At 43.3% G+C, this 20,470-nt stretch overlaps 1 protein-coding gene across 1 annotated transcript in view; it reads left to right on the plus strand.

The window, feature by feature from the left end:
• LOC115458777 (dynein heavy chain 1, axonemal-like) overlaps positions 1-20,470 on the plus strand; it is a gene marked incomplete at its 5' end in the record, with an annotated part of 332,737 nt that overhangs the window by 181,240 nt on the left and 131,027 nt on the right. The window contains 4 exon segments of the mRNA XM_030188593.1: positions 9,639-9,752; positions 11,246-11,395; positions 18,491-18,577; positions 20,183-20,369. Coding sequence (XP_030044453.1) covers positions 9,639-9,752; positions 11,246-11,395; positions 18,491-18,577; positions 20,183-20,369 — 538 coding nt within the window.

Consider the following 20,470-nt stretch of genomic DNA (forward strand, 5'->3'; position numbering starts at 1 on the left):
GAGAAGCCTCTCCCCGCTTCTGAGTAGCTGGAAGGTAATACACTTTATTGCAAGGGGGAATATCTTTAGGAGAGAGCTTCAAAATCTCTTGTAGATATTTTTTGAAGAAATCATAAGATGAAAGTGCAGGTGATATTGGAAAATTCAATAGTCTGAGTGTAAGACGTCGATTAAAGTTCTCAATTTGCTCTATTTTGCGAGATGTTAGCATTTTATCTTTAACCAAGGTGTCCACAGTCAGTTTCACTGTATTTACCTCATCTTTTACCTGAGATACTTGATTTGTTACTTCTGATTTTGTTTTTTCAAAAACTTCCGACATTGTAGACAGTTTACTCACTATTGTAGAAATTTCTTTAGTTGATCTAGCCACCTCAGCCGTTAGTCTACTACTACTACTACTACTACTTAACATTTCTAGAGCGCTACTAGGGTTACGCAGCGCTGTACAATTTAACAAAGAGAGACAGTCCCTGCTCAAAGAGCTTACAATCTAATAGACAAGTGAACGGTCGGTCCGATAGGGGCAGTCAAATTGGGGCATTCTGGATTCACTGAACGGTAAGGGTTAGGTGCCGAACGCAGCATTGAAGAGGTGGGCCCTGGACCGCTTGCCAAATAGCCGTCAGGGTAACTTCCTGTGGGGAGCCTTGCTCCTGAATGTTTCCTTCTGCTTGTCCAGGGGGGGAACCGCCGATTGGGCTCAAACTTTCGGCGTCTTGCGTTTCAGCTTGGCCTGCTAACCCCACCCTGGAACTTGCAGGACACGGAGGTCGCGTCAGCTCAGGCGGCGATAGCGTGGTATCCGGCCCCAGAATAGACGTCGCTCCTTCGGCGTCACTCAACGCGGGACTCGCCAAACCATATTCCACCGGGAAGCTTGTCATGTAGCGGTCTAGGGTCTGCTGTATCGGAGACGAAGTAAAGGCTATCAGCGGTTGCCTTTTAATCGCCGCTTTCCGCTTAGTATGAGGCATTTCAACACAGGAAAAACAAGAATGAGGTATTTCCAGCAGATTCCCGAGACGCTCACGCAGCAAGCTAGGACGCCATCTTACCACACCCCCTTTTTCCCTAGTCAGATTTTAACAACCTTATCTTATCATCTAAATCATCTTCAAAATGAGTATTAAAATTACCGAAAACCAGCACATCCTTATAAAGTGTATGTAACTCTGAAACACTTTCCACTACTTTATCCCAAGCTTCAACTGAAATTGTAGGTGGACAATATAACAAAAGAAAACCAAAGGTATTAGTAGAAGCCGCTTCGAAACTAGATCCTCTGTTTCATTGGGAAAAGAAAAATCAACTTGTTCCAAAAAAAAGGAAGCTTTACCAATAAAAGCCACCTCTCCCTATCTCCTATGCTGTCTGCATAAACTCCAATTTTGATAATCTGCATGGTTTAACTGTGGTCCCTTCAATTCCCAACCTAATTTCTGTTAAAAATAAACCATCTAAAACATTATTTTCTATAATATCATTAACCACATGCCATTTGTTCATCACTGTTCAAGTCAATATTCTTATTCACAGGGCCAAATATCTGATTACTCACTAGTTACAGGATCCCACTACTTTAACCGGAGCCCCCCTATATACTCTTCTCAAGTTAAAGCCCCAAGGAAATTGTCAAATCCATGAACATGAGAGCTATACTGTGGCCTGTAGCCCTGCTCTAAACTCTCCCTTCACAGCTGCATGACTGACTATGGAAGAACAACAGCCTGAAAGAGAAACCCTACCTAACAACAGGGAGGCAAGCACTCTTTTCTCATGGTCTCTGTGTTCCAGCTCCGATTGACTGCAGAGCCCCCTAGATACGATAGATTGGATTCCTGTCACAAGTTTTTTGTTGCCTGTTCTGTTTATAACACACAATTTGCACCATTGTGCATCAGGGAAAAACTCTGGAATAAAGTCAAGTTTACTAAAAGAGTTGGGTAGACCACTGGGGGTTCCGGCAATTAACCCCTAATTACTACCACTCTACCACAAGTCCCACAACATATCCCATTATGGCCAATATTAGATCATGGGTTTATTTTTTTTTTTTTTTTATTATTATATTTTCAAAGCACTTAGCCTTCCAAAGTTCCATAGGTTTCTATGGAACTTTGGAAGGCTAAGTGCTTTGAAAATATGCCTCATAGACATTTACAGAGCGTTAAATACACCAACATCAACATTGATACATATGTATCCATTCCTATAGGTTACATAAATGCGAGATCAGTGGTTAACAAGTCAACAATAATTAGAGACTGAATTGAAACCGAACAATTAGGTATACTATTCATAACAGAAAAGTAGCCGCAAATGCGAGACAACTCAGTACGGCTTGACTTATGTCCGCCGAGATATAAAATAGCACACATCAACAGAACTAAAAAGAAAGGAGTTGGGGTTGCCTTAATATACAAATCCTTCTTTACAGTAGAAACTATAGCTGAACATGTATCCCTTTCGATTGAAATCATGGCATGCAGAATCACAGACTCAATATTAACTGATTAATTATACTTTTCTACCGCCTGCCTGGAAGACGGTCCAACACCCAAGATGACTTCATGGACTTCATATCAAAGATATGCACAAACTTCTCAAATGTCCTTCTACTAGGTGATATCAATCTACACCTAGACAAGCTACAAGATGCCAACACCAGGCTTCTAACAAACTTCTTGAACCAATTGAACTTCAAAACGGCACCAGCCACCTCATCTCATTGGCTAAGAGTCTGTAAGCTAGTATGTCTAATTGGTGACCTTTTACATGAGATGAGGTGGCTGAACAACTATATAATAGAGAATCATAACTGGGCAGAGGTGCTATGGTCAGACCATAACATACTCATCTTCACACTTCAATGGAAAGAGAATGGCAAAAACAGAGAATAAAGGACACCACACACTGTCCTAACCAGAGGAAAAGTGGACAACCATAGCTTCTGGTGAACAGCGATGAATGACCAAACAAACATAATACCCACCAACATTCACTTCATGAGAAACTGGGACCAACTAAGTGGAAACACACTAAATGAAATAGCACCACTCAAAATGAAATCTAAGAGGAAACAATAACCGCACCCCTGGTTCAACAAGGAACTATTAGAGATGAAAAAACTGTACAGGAAACTGGAAAGAAAATGATCCAAAAACAAATTAGACATGAACAAAACCACATAGAGGAAAGCCCTAAGCAAGTAGAAGCACACCATAAAAAGAGCCAAAGCGGAATACTATAGCACATACATGCACCTAGAAAAGATAAACATGAAAAAACTATATGAACTAATGAAAAACATACTGAACACACAAGCTCTGTTAAAGTCAAATGAAAACCACCAACAGCAGACGAGCTTGCACCATATTTTAAAGAAAAAATAATAAAAATAAGAGCAAACCTAGCTTAAACACAAACAACTCTCATATATTTCCTACATGATTGTGAAATCAACAAGGACCACATCAAGGCAGACAGAATCTGGTCCTCATTTAAGATACCAACAACCAGCTCAGTTAAAGCACTATGGACAAAATATGCACACACCAATTACCTACTAGACAGCTGCTCAAACTACATGATGGAAAACCCACCAGACTGAATCATCAAACTCTTAACACACAGAATACATGTTCTCGAAAGGCCATTTCCCTTCTGACAAGTGCAACATTATACTCACCCCAATCCCTAAATACACCCCCAGAAAGATCAGTGAACTCACTAATTACAGTTCAGTGGCATCAATACCACTGCTGACAAAAACAATGGAGGGACCAGTAACACGACAGTTAATGGAGTACCTAATGCGCTACTCAGTTCTTCACAGCTCTCAGTCAGGCTTCAGACCATGCTATAACACTGAAACAGTCATAACCACCCTGATCACAAAATTCAGAAGAATAATAAACGAAGGCCAGTCAATACTACTACTACAATTCGATACGTCAAGCGCATTCGACCTAGTAGATCACACAATACTAATGACCCTGTTCGACAACATAGGAATAACTGGAGCAGTAACAGCCTGGTTCAATGGTTTTCTAAGAACTAGATCCTACCTTGTCAAGATGTCCAATGACTTTTCAGCCTCCTGGATCCCTGAATGCTGGGTCCCTCAGGGTTCCCTGATTATCACCAATACTATTCAATGTTATGATGGCTCTACTTGGCAAGAAACTGGAAAAAATGGGTTTAAACCCATTCATATATTCAGACAATGTCACCATCTACTTACCTTTCAACAACAGCATCACAGAGATACTGGATAAGGCTAAAAAAGAACGTGACCTCATGGAAAATTGGGCCACAACTGTCAAATATAAACTGAACTGAGACAAAACCAAACTCCTGGTTTTGTCCAGCCAGCACAATCCCACTACTTACCAAAACCTCATAATAGATCAACAATCTTATACAGTCGAAACATAAATAAAAATACTAGGAATCATTCTCAACAAACATCTGACCCTTGAAGACCAAATTGCTGCAATCACGTCAAAAAGCTTCAAAACACTATGGAAGCTGAGAAGAATCAGAGACTATTTCTCCAGACAGTCATTCCGTCTTATAGCACAAATGCTGATATTGTCCCAACTAGACTACTGTAATGTTACATTTGTATCCCACATTTTCCCACCTTTTTGCAGGCTCAATGTGGCTTACATTATGCCATAATGATAACCTCCATTTCCGGAATGAGAAATACAAAACAGTTTAACATTAAAGTTCATAAATAATGAAGTAACTTGTTGAGTACGTTGGGTAAAAAGATCAATAGAAGCATGAGAGGTAATGGGGTAATGCGTTAATGTTCATTGGTGAAAATTGATTGAAACAGTTAGGTGTATAGAATTCGATTTTATCTGGTTGTGGTAGATTTATGATGTTAGGTCATTTATGATGGCTCACTATTTATTTATTTATTTATATTTATCATTGTTAGGCCTTCGAAGGCCTAACCATTGAAGGGCATGCCTAGGGTCGTACTGTTGGAGCTATGTTGATGTCAATTCTTTAGCTAAGGTTTATCTCCTTAAAAGATATTTACAAGGCTGCCTAGACATTCACCAGTGTCTATAGCCTTTGTTCCCTTTGATATTCAAGTTTTGGAGAATCTGTTCTACAAGACTTTTTTAAGACTATTTTTCTGATTTTGTGGGGACTTTGTTGTAGTATGTTCTGCTATTTATTGCTTTGTGCTATAATGTGTAATGGATTATGCATGTTTTATTGGAAACCACCTAGTTTTAGGTGGTCTATACATTTTTAAAATAAAATACATAAATAATAGAGCAGTTCTATAACTGGGTGCATAGATTTATGAGCCCCTTACACACATAAGTATACAGAATAGTAGCATACGTGCACTTTTACCCATGAAAATGCAGCAGGGCACTTAAGCAGTATTCTGTAATGGCATACACAAGTGGCATTGCGTGAAAATGTAAGGGGGACATACACCTGGGCAGAAACTCGTAGTTATGTGGGTAACTTACAGAATATTATCAGTTATATGCATCCCTACCACATTTACATAATTGCAGTTATGCAAGGTCTGTGGCAGGTGTAACTAAAGGTACACATGTGTAGGGTTGCCAATACTAGTTATGTATTCAATAATGGAATCTGGGTGTCCAGATGCTGTTATATAATAGGTTCTCACAGTGCCTTAATGAAAGTGTCCACTTATAGAACTGCCTCCTTTATGTAGCAGAGTATAATTCCCATCTTCTTAAGCTCCAATTTTGATTATTTCTGGTTTGTTTCCCTGTCTTAAGGCCCTGTTTACTAAGCAGCGTTATAGGCGCGTTAACGTTTTTAACACTCGTTAACCATGTACACGTGTTAACCATGTGCGTGCCTACACTATCCCTATAGGCGCCTACATGGTTAGCGCACATGCTATGTGTAGGTGTGCTAAAAACACGCACCTTAGTAAACAGGGCCCTTAATGTTCTGTGTTTTATAGTTCCATAAAATGAATAAAAGGTTCCCTCACAAAAAGCACATTCTTGTTGTATTTATTGTTAATGTGTTGTCTTTTTTTTCTTTTGAGACAGCCTTTAGCTATGGAGTCCTAACAAGCAGCTCACTGCATCTTCACTTGTACCAGAGAATGCTTAATATTTGTAATTTATGTTTTCTGATGACGGCATTGCAGCAAACCATATAGTCTAGCTGCTTCCCTGTTGGGAGGAGTTCACATTCCATTTTTATGCTAGTTCAGGTGTTAGTGTAAACTGATGGACGGCAGGTTCAGCAGTCTGGGTAACCATTGTGTATACTTCAAAGCTCTGAAAGAGTGCTCTTGTGCCAACATGACAGTCAAATGATTCATTTGTGTACCTCATTGCACTGCTATCATCAGAGAACACCATTTTCTTTAGACTTTTTTTTTTCCATCATCTACTGTTGCAGAAACTTATGCAGTTCTTTCTTTTGACATTCTTATCCTTGGCATTTTTCTGCAGAACCCTTTACCCTCCAAGTTCTTCAGAAGCCCCTACAACTCTTTGTTTCTCCTTCCTCGTGTTTTCTTTCATAAACATCAATAGTTCTCTGCTTTTCTGTACCAACTATCTTCCTGTGTTTGCCCAAAATCCTTTGTGTTCTGCTAGTCACGGGACGTAGCCACGGGTGGGCCTGGATGGGCCTGGGCCCACCCACTTTGGGCTCAGGCCCACCCAGCAAAGAATGCACCTCATACAGAACGAAACCACAATTTCAGCTTTCCCTCCTCCAGTCCCAGCCGGAGCGCCGCAAGTTTTGTTCCCTTCCCTGTCATCCCCTTCCGAATCCAGCAGCAGTGCTAGCTCGAGCCGCGCAGCGCCCTCCGGCGCGCATGCTGCTATGAGTGCTTCCTCTGCGCTGGCCCCGCCTCTTCAGAAAGAGTATTGAAGAAGGTGAGGCCAGCCCGGAAGGAAGCAGTCGTGTAGCAGCAGCGTGCTGACGGATGCGGCGCCATTGCAGACATGAAGAGCTGGACCGGGTGGCTGGGAGGTAAAAAAAAAACCGTAGCGGGTTGCTGGCGGCGTGGTAGAGGGGAAAAAGGTGCAGCATGTCAGCGGGTGGCTGGCTGGTGGGAAGGTGCAGCATGTCAGCGGGTGGCTGGCAGGTGGGGGGGGGGGGAATGTGCAGCATGTCAGCGGGAGGCTGGCGGGGGGGGAGAGGGGAAATAGGTGCAGCATGTCAGCGGGTGGCTGAGGGGAGGGAGAAAAAAATCAGCATGCTGGTAAGTGGCTTGAGGGGTCAGGGAGAGAGGGAGAGACAAGGGCACTGTTGGGATGAGGGAGTGAGACAGGGTAGTGCTAGGTGGGCGGGGTGGAGGAATAATTGTTTGATGTGGGGGGAGGGATGGAGAGATGCTGCAAGGGGAAAGAAAGGGAGAATTGTTGGATATGGGTGGGGTGGGGTGGGGTGGGGAGAGGGAGGGAAAGGCTGCATAGGACTGGTAAAGGACCAGAGAGAGAAAAAGTGTTGGATATGGAAGTGGAAGGAAAGGAGGGAGAGATGAGAGGGGAAATGTTGAACATGGCATTGAGGTGAGGGGAAGGAAGGAAGGAAGGATGGAGAGATGCTGTGTGGTGTGGCGTGGCGTGGCATGACGGGGGGGGGGGGGGAGTGAGATGTTAGACCAGGGGCTCAAGGCAGGGAGAGGGAGAAAAGTTGGACATGAAGGTGGAGGAGAGGAGAGGAAAGGAGAGATGCACAAGCAGGGGAGGGAAGAAAGAGGGAAGATGGATCCAGGGAGAGAAGATGAACAATGGGTGGTAGAGAAGAGAAAGGGAAAAATGCTGAACAATAGGGGAGGGGAGAGAGATGGGACAGGAAGATGCTGGTGGTGGGAGGTAAAAGGGATAGGGAGATATCAGGCTAGAGGGTGAGGATGGGAGAAAGAGGGAACAGATGCTGGGCTGGAAGGGTGGAGGGAGGGAGACACTGGGAATGGTGGAAAGAATGGGGGAGAGGCCCAGGGAGTGGAGATGACAAGGAAATAAATGAGAGAACAGTGATTACAGGGGTAGAAATATGGTAATGGTGCGTAGATTGAAGATGGAAAGGAATGATAGGCTAGGAAAGAGAGAGAGATGGGGAATAGGAGAGCTAGTGGGTGAAAGGAAATGGAAATGTGATAGACATCTGAAAAGTAAAAAGAAGGAAAAGATTTAGAAAGAGGATGAAATTTGAGTGTACAGAGACAGAAAAGAAAGAAAGGAAAGAGCTAAAATGGAAAGATCAATATTTCAGAGGCAGGTGTAGTGAGGAAATGAAATGACAGGAGAAAAAAGACAAATGGACAGCCGCTTGAAGAATTAGCAGAAGACAGACAGGAAAGCGGGAAAGAGAAATTGGAACCAACATGATGGAAAAATAAAATGTCCAGACAATAAAGGTAGAAAAATCATTTTATTTTGAATGTTTTAAATGGAATATGTTAGCTTTGGGAAATGTGCATAGTGGATGTCTTTTTATTGTGTTAAGTAGAAAAGGAAATGCGCTTTTATGGGTTTTTTTTTCTCCAGTGTTGCAGTGCATGCTGAGGTTCCCAGTTTAATTTTGTCTACATATTTTTATTTCTAATTTGTGATCCCTTGTTCTATAATTTGTGAGGGTCTGTCAGTGTGACTGTAACGGCAGATGAAGAGATTGGAGAGGAGAGGGAATTGGGGGAGGGGCTTCTTTATTTTCTGCCTTGGTCACCAGCATGGTTAACAGCAGCCCTGACCCTTGCTGTGGCTAGTGGGATCCCCAAGCCCTTTCAGCTGGGGATCTGTTCCGGGGCTGGCTGGAGCTGCCTTCTGTCGAGCTTGGCAGATGGTGGCAGCATCCTGGAGCCACTGACAACTAAGCATGTATGCGGTGCTGGCATCAGTGGCTCGAGGAGTTGCTACTGCCTGCTGGGCTTGGCGGGGAGGAGTTCTGTCCATCTCTGATGGAGGTCCCCAGCTGACGGAGATTGGGGATCCTCATCAGCTAAAGTATTTATATTTTGAGTTTGGGAAGTGCTGGGGGAGAGAGAGAAAATTGTGTGCCCACCCACTTTGTGCTCAGGCCCACCCAAAATTGGTTGTCTGGCTACGCCACTGTGCTAGTGGCCTCAGTGTTCATCCTAGCCCCTCCAATACTTTGCTATCCCTGCAGGGCTCTGTATTTCTCTATTCCTTCAAGTAGTCTTGCTGTTGTCTTTCTCCTTGGTTTGTTCCCCTGTGTTCCTGAAGAAACCTCTAAAGTTATTTATTACCTTCTGCTTTGCTTAAGGAAGCCCCATGTAAGGCTCAGCAGCAGCACTCTGCATGGGTATGAAGGACACCTGGATTTTAGTTACAGAATCAACTCTTGTTCCTTAGATTGGTAGAAACTAGGAATGCTGTGAAGCAAGTGTATATAATGCCAGGAAGAAAAAGAATGCTGGCCATTATCTAATAGCAACACCTGCCATTTGGTTCAATGACACAAAATTGTATGAGAAGCCGCAGCTGCTGGGCTAGACAGGAAAGATCAGCACTGGGTGGCATACTCAAGTGACTTGGAATAAAAGTCTCATGTTGCCTCAAGTTCAAGATCTTTCCTCTTATATTCCTCAGTCCTTGTTCTCTTTCTAGAACATGCATCCTCTGTTTCCTCAGGTGAATCGCTTCATGTTTGAAGGCGTTGAGATCCCACTTGTGGCCTCTTGTGCTGTCTTTATCACCATGAATCCTGGATATGCTGGTCGCACTGAATTGCCTGATAACTTAAAAGTGAGTGAATACTTAAATTTTAACTTTAGGTTTACAAAACTTTAACTTCTAAATGAACTCTAGGTAATGTGCAAAAATGATTATTTGATCATTAGTTCATAAAATCAGAAGTAAGGTAAAAAACAAAATTATAAAAATGTGCATTAATAATCTAACATGGATTTTTAACTCAGTTTTATTACATAGAACTCAATACCTTCAGGAACATGCTATGTTAAAATACATTCACATTTCTTATTAAAAATAGATAACTTAGTTGTGGTAGCCATGTTATCTGATATTCTTATATATTCACTTATATATTCTGATATTTGGCATCATTTGCTCATTTCTGAACCAAAAAAGAAGGTATTGCCTTTGAAAGCTAGTCAAAAAATGTATTGTTAGTCCAATAAAAAGATATCATTTTATCTTCTTTTTTGTTTTACCTCTATTTATTATCATTTCAATTGAAATTATTTGATATGCCTTATAGAATTTGTATAAGGGTCCAAGAAAGCACAGACGCAGACGGTCTGCGAAATCCAAGATGGAAAACAAACGGAGCAGATCGTAGGCAAACAAAATGTGATTTATTAATATAAACAATTATAATATATGTATACACGCACAAAAACAGCCCGACACAGGCCGTGTTTCGCTCAACAGGGCTGCTTCAGGGGCTACACAGTAATCCTTTGCTGTCAAGTATAATAGATATGTGCTCAATATACTGTAATGAATATAGAGAAGATCATCTTGATTCAAAAAACAGCTGGATCAGAGATGCCACAAAGTAGAATGCTGACTTAGAGTCAATCCGACAGTCACAGATAAGTGACTGTCGGATTGACTCTAAGTCAGCATTCTACTTTGTGGCATCTCTGATCCAGCTGTTTTTTGAATCAAGATGATCTTCTCTATATTCATTACAGTATATTGAGCACATATCTATTATACTTGACAGCAAAGGATTACTGTGTAGCCCCTGAAGCAGCCCTGTTGAGCGAAACACGGCCTGTGTCGGGCTGTTTTTGTGCGTGTATACATATATTACAATTGTTTATATTAATAAATCACATTTTGTTTGCCTACGATCTGCTCCGTTTGTGTTCCATTATAGAATTTGTATTACACTTCAGATTAGGATCTGATTTGCATGAAGAACTGACTATATGGTACATTAAGGGAGACATTTTCAAACAGCATGTAGAGCCTGTAAACTGATTTTCAATGGGAAACTCGATGGAATGCTGGGTATGAAGTACAAGAGGATACTGTGAGCTACCACTTATTTATTCATTCATTCGTTTAAAATGACTCGCATATTAAAACATCTATGTGGATAACAGTAAAACATACATAATCCAATACATAAAAACATTAAAATCAACATAAACTTCATATCATTCATCATAAATAATGTATACCTTTACTTTGTTGTCTGAGAGGCAAGATGATACTTTTCCTAAATATCGTCCTCTCAATTATGATGGTCTTGTGCCATTTTATAGGCCCTCTTCCGTCCTGTTGCTATGATGGTCCCAGATTATGCCATGATCGCTGAAATCTCCCTTTATTCCTTTGGGTTCAACAATGCCAAAGTCCTTGCTAAGAAAATCACCACCACATTCAAGTTGTCGTCCGAGCAGCTCAGTTCTCAGGTAAGGGACTTCATTCTCCATTGTTATACCTCATAAATAACTAATCCTTCTCTTTCACCTGCATTGTTCACCTGCATTGTGTTTGTTTCATGAGGTTGCCATGGATTTTCATGCAAAAAGGTTTTATAAAATTGCCTCTGGTATATTTTACGGCATTGGCACTAAAGGTCCATGTAGGAAAGTATTTCTTTCAATCTGTTGAACTTCCTCAAAGTTTTTCTCGTAATATGCAATATATAGAGAGAGGATGGAAGAGACTTTTGGGCTCATTTTCGAAAGAGAAGGTCGTCCATCTTTCGACATAAATCAGAAGATGGACGTCCAAATCGGTATAATCGAAACCCGATTTAGGACATTCCCAACTGCACTCTGTCACTAGGATGGCCAAAGTTCAAGGGGGCGTGTCAGAGGCATAGCGAAGGTGGGACTTGGGCATGCCTAACACTTGGACGTCCTTGACCCTTAACCGAAAAAAACAAGGTTGTCCCTGACGAGCACTTGGACGTTTTCACCCGGACCTGTTTTTCTTACGACTAAGGCACAAAAAGGTGCCTGAAATGACCAGATGATCACTGGAGAGAATCGGGGATGACCTCCCGTTACTCCCCCAGTGGTCACTAATCCCCTCCCACCCTCAAAACCATCTTTCAAAATATGTCGTGCTAGCCTCAGATGTCATACTTAGGTCCGTGAAAGCAGTATGCCGGTCCCTGGAGCAGTTTTAGTGGGAGCAGGGCACTTCAGACAGGTGGACCCAGCCCCATCCCCCTATACCTGTTACGTTTGTGGAGGAAAACAGCAAGCCCTCCAAAAGCCACCACAAACCCACTGTACCCACATCTAGGAGCCCCCTTCACCCGTAAGGGCTATGGTACTGGTGTACAGTTGTGGGTAGTGGATTTGGGGGGGGGGGGGGGGTTGGGGGGCTCAGCACACAAGGTAAGGGAGCTATGTTCCTGGGAGCAATTTGTGAAGTCCACTGCAGTGCCCCCTAGGGTGCCTGGTTGGTGTCCTGGCATGTCAGGGGGACCAGTGCACTACAAATGCTGGCTCCTCCCACAACCAAATGGCTTGCACTTGGACGTTTTTGAAATGAACGTCTTTGGTTTTGAAAATCGCCGAAAATCAGAAACAACCAAGTCTAGGGACGTCCAAATCTAGGGATGGCAAAATTTAAGGATTTGGACGTCCCTGACGGTATTTTCGAAACAAAAGATGGGCATCCATCATTTTGAAAATATGGGTTTCCCCACCGCTGGATTTTGCCGTTTTGCAAGGACATCCAAATCGCAATTTGGACGTCCCGTTCGAAAATGCCTCTCCACATATCACAAAAATAGCTCTTCCAAGACAATATCACAAGTACTTAGAACTTAACCTTTGCACAAAGGAGTGCATACAGTATGGGAGGAAAAAGGCTCAGAACCCCACCTCCACACGCTTTTCATTTCCAAGTGGCAGAACTTTCCAGGGTAAATTTACGTCATTGGCATAAAAAAACCTCCCTGATGCAGCAATCGTTAAAACTCCAATTGTTTTTTTAATCCTTATGGATACCCATTCAACATGAGACTATGATTCAAAAAAAGAAAAAAACAACTTAGATTTCATTCAAAAGTGCTCTCAGTGTTCAGCTGTCACCAGTGGTGTGCTGGAGCCGGCTCGCACCGGCTCGCAAGAGCCGCTTGTTAAATTTTGACAGCTCTTGCGAGCCGGTTGTTGTTGGGGGCGAGCCGGCTCCATTGCGGGAGGTAAGCATGGCAGGAGGGCGCCATCACAGGCCATGCTTACCTCCCCTGCTGCTCCGAAGCATATCCAACCATGTCCTTCGCTCCCACCCTCCCCTCCCACTCCCCTCCGTCTTTTTTTAATTACCTCCGTCGAAGCGCGCACCATTTAAAGCCCTGCTGCGTGCTGGCCGTCTCCAGGCTTCCCCTGCTTGCTTCGGATGATGTTCGTGCCTTAGTCCCGCCTTCATTCTGACGTCATTTCCTTTTTTCGTGAAGGCGGGACTAAGGCACGAACATCATCCGAAGCAAGCAGGGGAAGCCTGGAGACGGCCAGCATGCAGCAGGGCTTTAAATGGCGCGCGCTTCGACGGAGGTAATTAAAAAAAGACGGAGGGGAGTGGGAGGGGAGGGTGGGAGCGAAGGACATGGTTGGATATGCTTCGGAGCAGCAGGGGAGGTAAGCATGGCCTGTGATGGCGCCCTCCTGCCATGCTTACCTCCCGCAATGGAGCCGGCTCGCCCCCAACAACAACCGGCTCGCAAGAGCTGTCAAAATTTAACAAGCGGCTCTTGCGAGCCGGCTCCAGCACACCACTGGTGACAGCTGAACACTGAGAGCACTTTTGAATGAAATCTAAGTTGTTTTTTTCTTTTTTGAATCATAGTCTCATGTTGAATGGGTATCCATAAGGATTAAAAAAACAATTGGAGTTTTAACGATTGCTGCATCAGGGAGGTTTTTTTATGCCAATGACGTAAATTTACCCTGGAAAGTTCTGCCACTTGGAAATGAAAAGCGTGTGGAGGTGGGGTTCTGAGCCTTTTTCCTCCCATACTGTATGCACTCCTTTGTGCAAAGGTTAAGTTGTAGTGCACTGGTCCCCCTGACATGCCAGGACACCAACCGGGCACCCTAGGGGGGCACTGCAGTGCAGTTCATAAAATGCTCCCAGGGACATAGCTCCCTTACCTTGTGTGCTGAGCCCCCCAAAACCCACTACCCCCAACTGTACACCACTACCGTAGCTCTTATGGGTGAAGGGGGGCACCTATATATGGGTACAGTGGGTTTTGGAGAGCTCGCTGTTTCCTCCACAAATGTAACAGGTGAGGGAGTATGGGCCTGAGTCCGCCTGTCTGAAGTGCACTGCAGTACCCACTAAAACTGCTCCTGGGACCTTCATGCTCTGTCATGGACCTGAGTATGACATCTGAGAAGGAAATAGAGGCTGGCACAAAATATTTTTAAAGATGTTTTTTGAGGGTGGGAGGGGGTTACTGACCATTGGGGGAGTAACAGGAGGTCATCCTTGATTCTGTCCGGTGGTCATCTGGTAATTTCTGGCACCTTTTTGTGCTTTATTCGTTAAAAAAACACATCCGGGTGAAAACGTCCAAGTGTTTGTCTGGAACGTCCTTGTTTTTTTTCGATTATGGGTCAAAGGATGTCCGAGTGTTAGGCACGCCCAAGTCCCGCCTTCGCTACGCCTCCGACACACCCCTTTGAACTTTGGACGTCCTTGTGATGGACTGCATTTGGAGACGTCCAAAATCAGCTTTCGTTTATACCCATTTGGACGTCTCTGGGAGAAGGACGCCCATATTCCAATTTATGTCGAAAGATGGATGTCCTTCTCTTATGAAAATGAGCCCAACAGCCTTTTTCATCCTCTTTCTATATTGTTTATTACGAGGGAACCCAGTGCAACCATTGAGGAGGTTGCACAATGCTAGGATCTATTTTCTCCTGATGGATATAACCACTGTACCTATGTTGTCTGTAGCTTTTATCAAACAAAGAGCAGGAACCAGATGTTGGATCTGAACCTGGCTGTTTCATGCACTGTCTCCAGCCTAGTTTTTGAATGAAGATTTTTCATGGAAATTGCCTACAGGCTTTGTATTCCGCTATCGGAAACGACCTATTTAATAACGACTTCCAGAATATATTAGAAACTGTGATTTCAGCACAACTGGCCGCAGCTGGTGGTGGGGAGGCCCGGGATTAGCATTGCTACCCCGGGCAGGTGGCGGGGTACCCAAGCCTGAGGAAGTAAGCTAGGCAACTGGGATGGCTGCGCTTATGATTGAGCTACCTATATATATATATATCCAGAATTGTCTTACAATATTTGCTTGTTGTACTACTATTATGCTTTATCATTACCATGTTACCCATGATCCTTCTGTAACACTAAATGTCTATTTCTTATATACTTCCACCATTCATGAGCCTGCAAAGAGGTGGGAAAATGTGGGATACAAATGCAATAAATAAGTAAATAAAATTATACAAAATAGCATTGGTCAATTTTATTATTAGGTCTTCTTTGTTTACTATTGAAGATTGTGATCTTTATTATTTTCCATTCCAAAAAGGCATATATTTATTTAAGCCTGTTTTATAAATACAACATAGGCGCCTATGGGCTTTTATAAAGTAAGTACTCGGAACCAGCCCCAGCAGTGCAGAAATCCTCACACCTCTCAAATTGACACCTGCACTAAAGGAGGTGTAAGCTTGTGTAGCTACAGTGTGCTTATATTAACCTGTTTTATAAAATATATAATGTACATCACAATACTACCCTGATCCATCCAATCTATGCCCCAGAGAACTTCACCGATTCAAGGTCCACATGAAAGTGTGCACATTTTTCCATTAAATTACTCTTTATACGTGTATACCCCCATATTTAAAATCCTTGATAAAATTACCTCCTTAAAGGACAGTTTTGTAAGTTATTTTATGAATTGTGTGATGTGAAGCCCATTTTGTGTAGGATGTCTTGATAGGAACTGGGATGTCCAAGTCAAGACGTTCTCATTTCCCCGCATATTTTAGAAACGGCTTGGTTGAATGCAAAGCCTTATGTAAAATACATATAAGGATGTTGACAAATAGCTATGTATTTACAGGTCTATCCAGTGGCAACAGCCATTTCACACAAAAAAACACATTACCAAAAAAAGGACAGCATTGTTTGGGGCTTTACATAGAAACAGAGAAAAATGAAGGCAGATAGTCCAAATAACCTATCCAGTCTGCCCATCCATGCCATGTACTAATCCTTCCTCCCCCTTAGTGATCCTATGTACTTGTCCCAAACTTTCTTGAATTCAGATATATAAGTATTCCTACTCTAAAATGGGAATATATTTACTGTATAACTTTTGACCACCCAGAACATACCCCATTTAAACCTATATAAAATTGACATTTACACCTGTATGTCAGTTATACATGCAGTTGCTGCTATTTACATGTGTAAGTGCCACACAGTCCTTTAAAAATTTCCCCCTACATTTCTTAGCCTATCCTTTACTCTCTTGAGAACAGAGTCAAGGGTAGGGATGATAAGGAGAAAACAAAGGATAGAGTAAGGAAGCATAACCTCACAGACAGCTTGAAACAAACCAAGTGGATGCTAGCAGGTTTGTGCTGGCTGGGTACTGTTCAGCAAGATGATAAAGGAAAAACACAATCAATTGACATAGCGGAACATCCTGGAAACCAGCTGGGTCACTGTTGGCAGGTGAGTGGCTGGATACTGTCCAGCAAGGTGATAAGGAGAAAACAAGGGGAATATAAAGGAGCAAAGCCTAGAGATTTCAGGCCATATGTGTCAGACTCTCGAGGATAATCTGGACTCGTGAGCCCTTGGGCCACTGCTGAGGAGCAGCAGCGGCAGGAGAACCACCCAAACAAGAGACAAGGCGGAACACAGACGGATTGGTAAAACAGGACTGGAACCGCCGGACTGAAGCTGCAGCTGAAGCAGAGCAAGCTGGAACAAGCAGGGCAGGAACAGCTAGACTTCACCTGCTCTTGACCACCGTTCCCCAGGGGTTGAGCCCCTGGGTGCGGGTGGCCGGCAGGACTATGGGACAGAAGGGAAAACCAGAACTGCAGGATCCAGCAGGCGGCCAGCAAACAGTCAAGTAGCCCAGGAAACAAGCAGGAACAAAGGCAAGCAGTAACAGTAGAATACTCCAGGAACGAAGCAGGGTCAAAGGCAGGATAAAAAGTAACAGGGTAGCACTGCAAAAAACACTCACCGACGAGAAACTCATCAGATGACCTCTGTTGCAAAGGCAACCTAGAAAGTTCCCAGGAGGTAATGAAGGCACTACAGGTGAGGTCACCAGTAAGGGTGGGGGCTTGGCAGCAACAACAGCAGAGCATGGCTTGGCTGAAACAGGATCCCGGAATGGACTAGACTGGACTGGAACGGATTTCAGGATTTTCACACAGACTTCAGGATTAACAAACAGACTTGGCTTGGCTGGAGGAACCCCAAAGCAAGTCCGACAGGGAATATAGTCCCAATCGTGACAATATGGTAATTGGTATCAGCAGGCTAGAACTCCAAAGAAACCAACCAAGGTTATTTATTTATTTATTTATTTAGTGCATTTGAATCCCACATTTCCCCACCTATTTGCAGGCTCAATGTGGCTTACATAGTACCGTGGTGGCAATCACCAGTTCCGGTATAACAGATACAAAGTGATATAGTAGAAGGTTCATGTGTGATAGACACATTAGGGAATAGGGAGGAAGGGTTAAGTTTTGTCCAGGTCGGGTAGTAGTTTCCTTGTGTTGCAGTATCGAGGCATTTAGGTTGGGTCATTGGGGTGTGCCTTTTTGAAAAGATTAGTTTTTAGTGATTTCCGAAATTTTGGTAGATCATGTGTTGTTTTCTTGACGTTTGGTAGTGCGTTCCATAATTGCGTGCTTATGAAGGAGAAGCTGGATGCCGATTACTGTCCTGAAAGACCCACAGAGGCTGGAAGTTTAGGTGACAGCCTCACTAGTTTAGATTTTTTTTAACTTGCTGGTAACATGTTGACATGGGAGGCATGGGTGTTGGACTGTGCCTGGCATCTTTTATACTCAACTTCCCAGGATAGTGACAAATCACCGAGAAAGTGGAGGAGCAGCCCAGTGATTAAAATAGCAGACTGAGCACCAAGGAAGTCAGGGTTCAAATTCTATTGACACTCCTTTAACCTTGGGTAGGTCACTTCATCTTCCATTGCCTCAGGTATGAACTTAGATTGTAAGTCCTACTGTACCTGAGTGTAACTCACCTTGATCTAGTAATGGAAAGACAAACGAAATCCAAACAAATAAAATTTGCCTTGGATAAGAATGGTAACCAACAGGTAATCAAGCTTCTATTGTTGGCAGCTGGGATATATTCTTAGGATAGACAGAGACGGTCAGGCAGACTGGATGGGTCAATTGGGCTTTTTCTTTCAAAATCTACTGTGTTATAATGTAGGAATATCTCTTTGATTCCTCCACCCCTTTCTGCCTGACACCAGGATATTTCATGAATTGTTATTTTGTTTGTTACAGGATCACTATGACTTTGGAATGAGAGCTGTAAAGACTGTAATCTCTGCTGCTGGAAACCTGAAGAGAGAAAACCCCTCAATGGATGAAGTAAGTTCATCAGCCCCTACCTCTTCATTTTAATCCCATAATAATATCTATATCATGAACAAGTCTACTGTAGTTGCCCCAGTGTTTCTCAGTTCCGTTAGAGAATAGTAGCAAAAACCAACATCTGCTTGCCAAAGATTTACATGCCCACAGTTACCTCAGCTCTATAACTGGCATAACTGCTGATGCCTAATGTGGCAGGTGCTCACATTACTTACAGTATACTGTAAGTTGCGCATGTAAGTGGGAGCCTGCCCATTTCTCACCCATGCTCCTTGCTTGTGTATGGCCCCTTGCATTTACATGTGCCCTTACAGAATAGCATTTAGGCACTCTGCTAGCATGTAAATATACTCTTACCCACAAAATGCTAATATGATGTAAATTACATGCAAGGGGTGTGTAAATGCAGGCATCCACCCAGTTATGGAATTAGGGAGTATATACCGAGTCCAGAAGTCTCTCATATTCAAATTGCAGCAACAGCTATCTCACTAGACAGTAGTAGTCAAATTCGCCCTTAGAAAGATAGGAACTGCTTATAAGTGCTCTCTGGGAAAGATGCACTTACCCTGGACCATTATAGGAGGAAAGCATACCAAATGTCATGCTGATTTCCTGCATAACATTGTGGTCTAGTGCAGCATTTCCCAGCATGCAATACACATACCCCAAGGGGTATGCGGTAAGTGGCTCCTGACCAAATCACTTGCAGGTTGCGTGAAATTTCAGGGGACTTTAGGAGACTATACTGGGCATCCAAATTGTGGGGAAATTTAATTTAGACAAGTGCAAAGTGGGGAACAGACTAGAAAGGAAATGGGTGAGGACAGTGGTTAGGGATTACCTGCACATTATCAGAAGGGCCTGCTTTCTGAGCTTTAGGAGAGCTAATCCGTCCATGGAGACATCGGATGACTACCGCTAGAGGTCAGTGCCACCATTTTGAAACCCAGAGCTGATGAGGCAGGAGCAGAAAGGGGTCTCCCTCCAACCCCATCTCACTAGACACCGGGGATCACATCTGATTAAGTCCAAAGGGGGTATGGAAGTTGGGGGGAAGGAGAACTGGCAGAAGCTTGGACATGGAAGGGGGCCTTAGAAGGGGAAACATGGGGGGGGGGGATCAGAACTGGGGGGGGGGGGGCAAAACTGAACAAGGGAGATTGGATCGGATCAGATCAGGTGGGGATTGGAATCAAGGGAGAGATGGGGGGATCAAAGTGGAAATTATGAAGGTACCAGCAGATATTCAGTGTCAGCACCAAAATAGCTAGGAGACCAGATATAGGACAGCCTTTTGTGCAGTCCTCTCTAGCTGCTTAGCTATGCAGGCACCAGCTCTGAATGTGGCTTATGCCGCTATTAGTGCCAGCTTCTCCCTGACTCTGCACTTGGACCACTCCTATACTGGCCGCTTTTCAGTGGAACTACCTGGTTAAATACCACTGATTATCGAAGGCTGCACTGTTCACCATGGTTTAAGTGGAGATAATGATAGAGATCGGATATCTTTGGAGATAATGGAAGGTGTAGGTGTGTTTGAGGCCAACAGCTGGAAGATTTGTGTCTACATATTGCGTTTAAGCTCTGAACTCTTTTCAGGAATTGATCTGTTTAAGAGCTATCCGTGACGTCAATGTGCCCAAGTTCCTTCAGGGTGATCTCAAACTCTTCAATGGCATTGTCTCAGACTTGTTTCCCAAAATCAAAGAAGAGGCGATTGATTATGGCATCTTAGAGGAATCAATCCGCAACACCTGTATCAAGAAGAATTTGAAAGATGCTGATGGTGAGTGCAGAGCTTGCTTTTATTTAGTATGAACTTCCACAGTGGAGCATATTTGTTTCAGTCCATTTTGGGAGTAATTTTATAAGGAACTTGAACATTTA

This window comes from Microcaecilia unicolor, unplaced genomic scaffold (genome assembly GCF_901765095.1).
Source record: "Microcaecilia unicolor unplaced genomic scaffold, aMicUni1.1, whole genome shotgun sequence".
Lineage (NCBI taxonomy): Eukaryota > Metazoa > Chordata > Amphibia > Gymnophiona > Siphonopidae > Microcaecilia > Microcaecilia unicolor.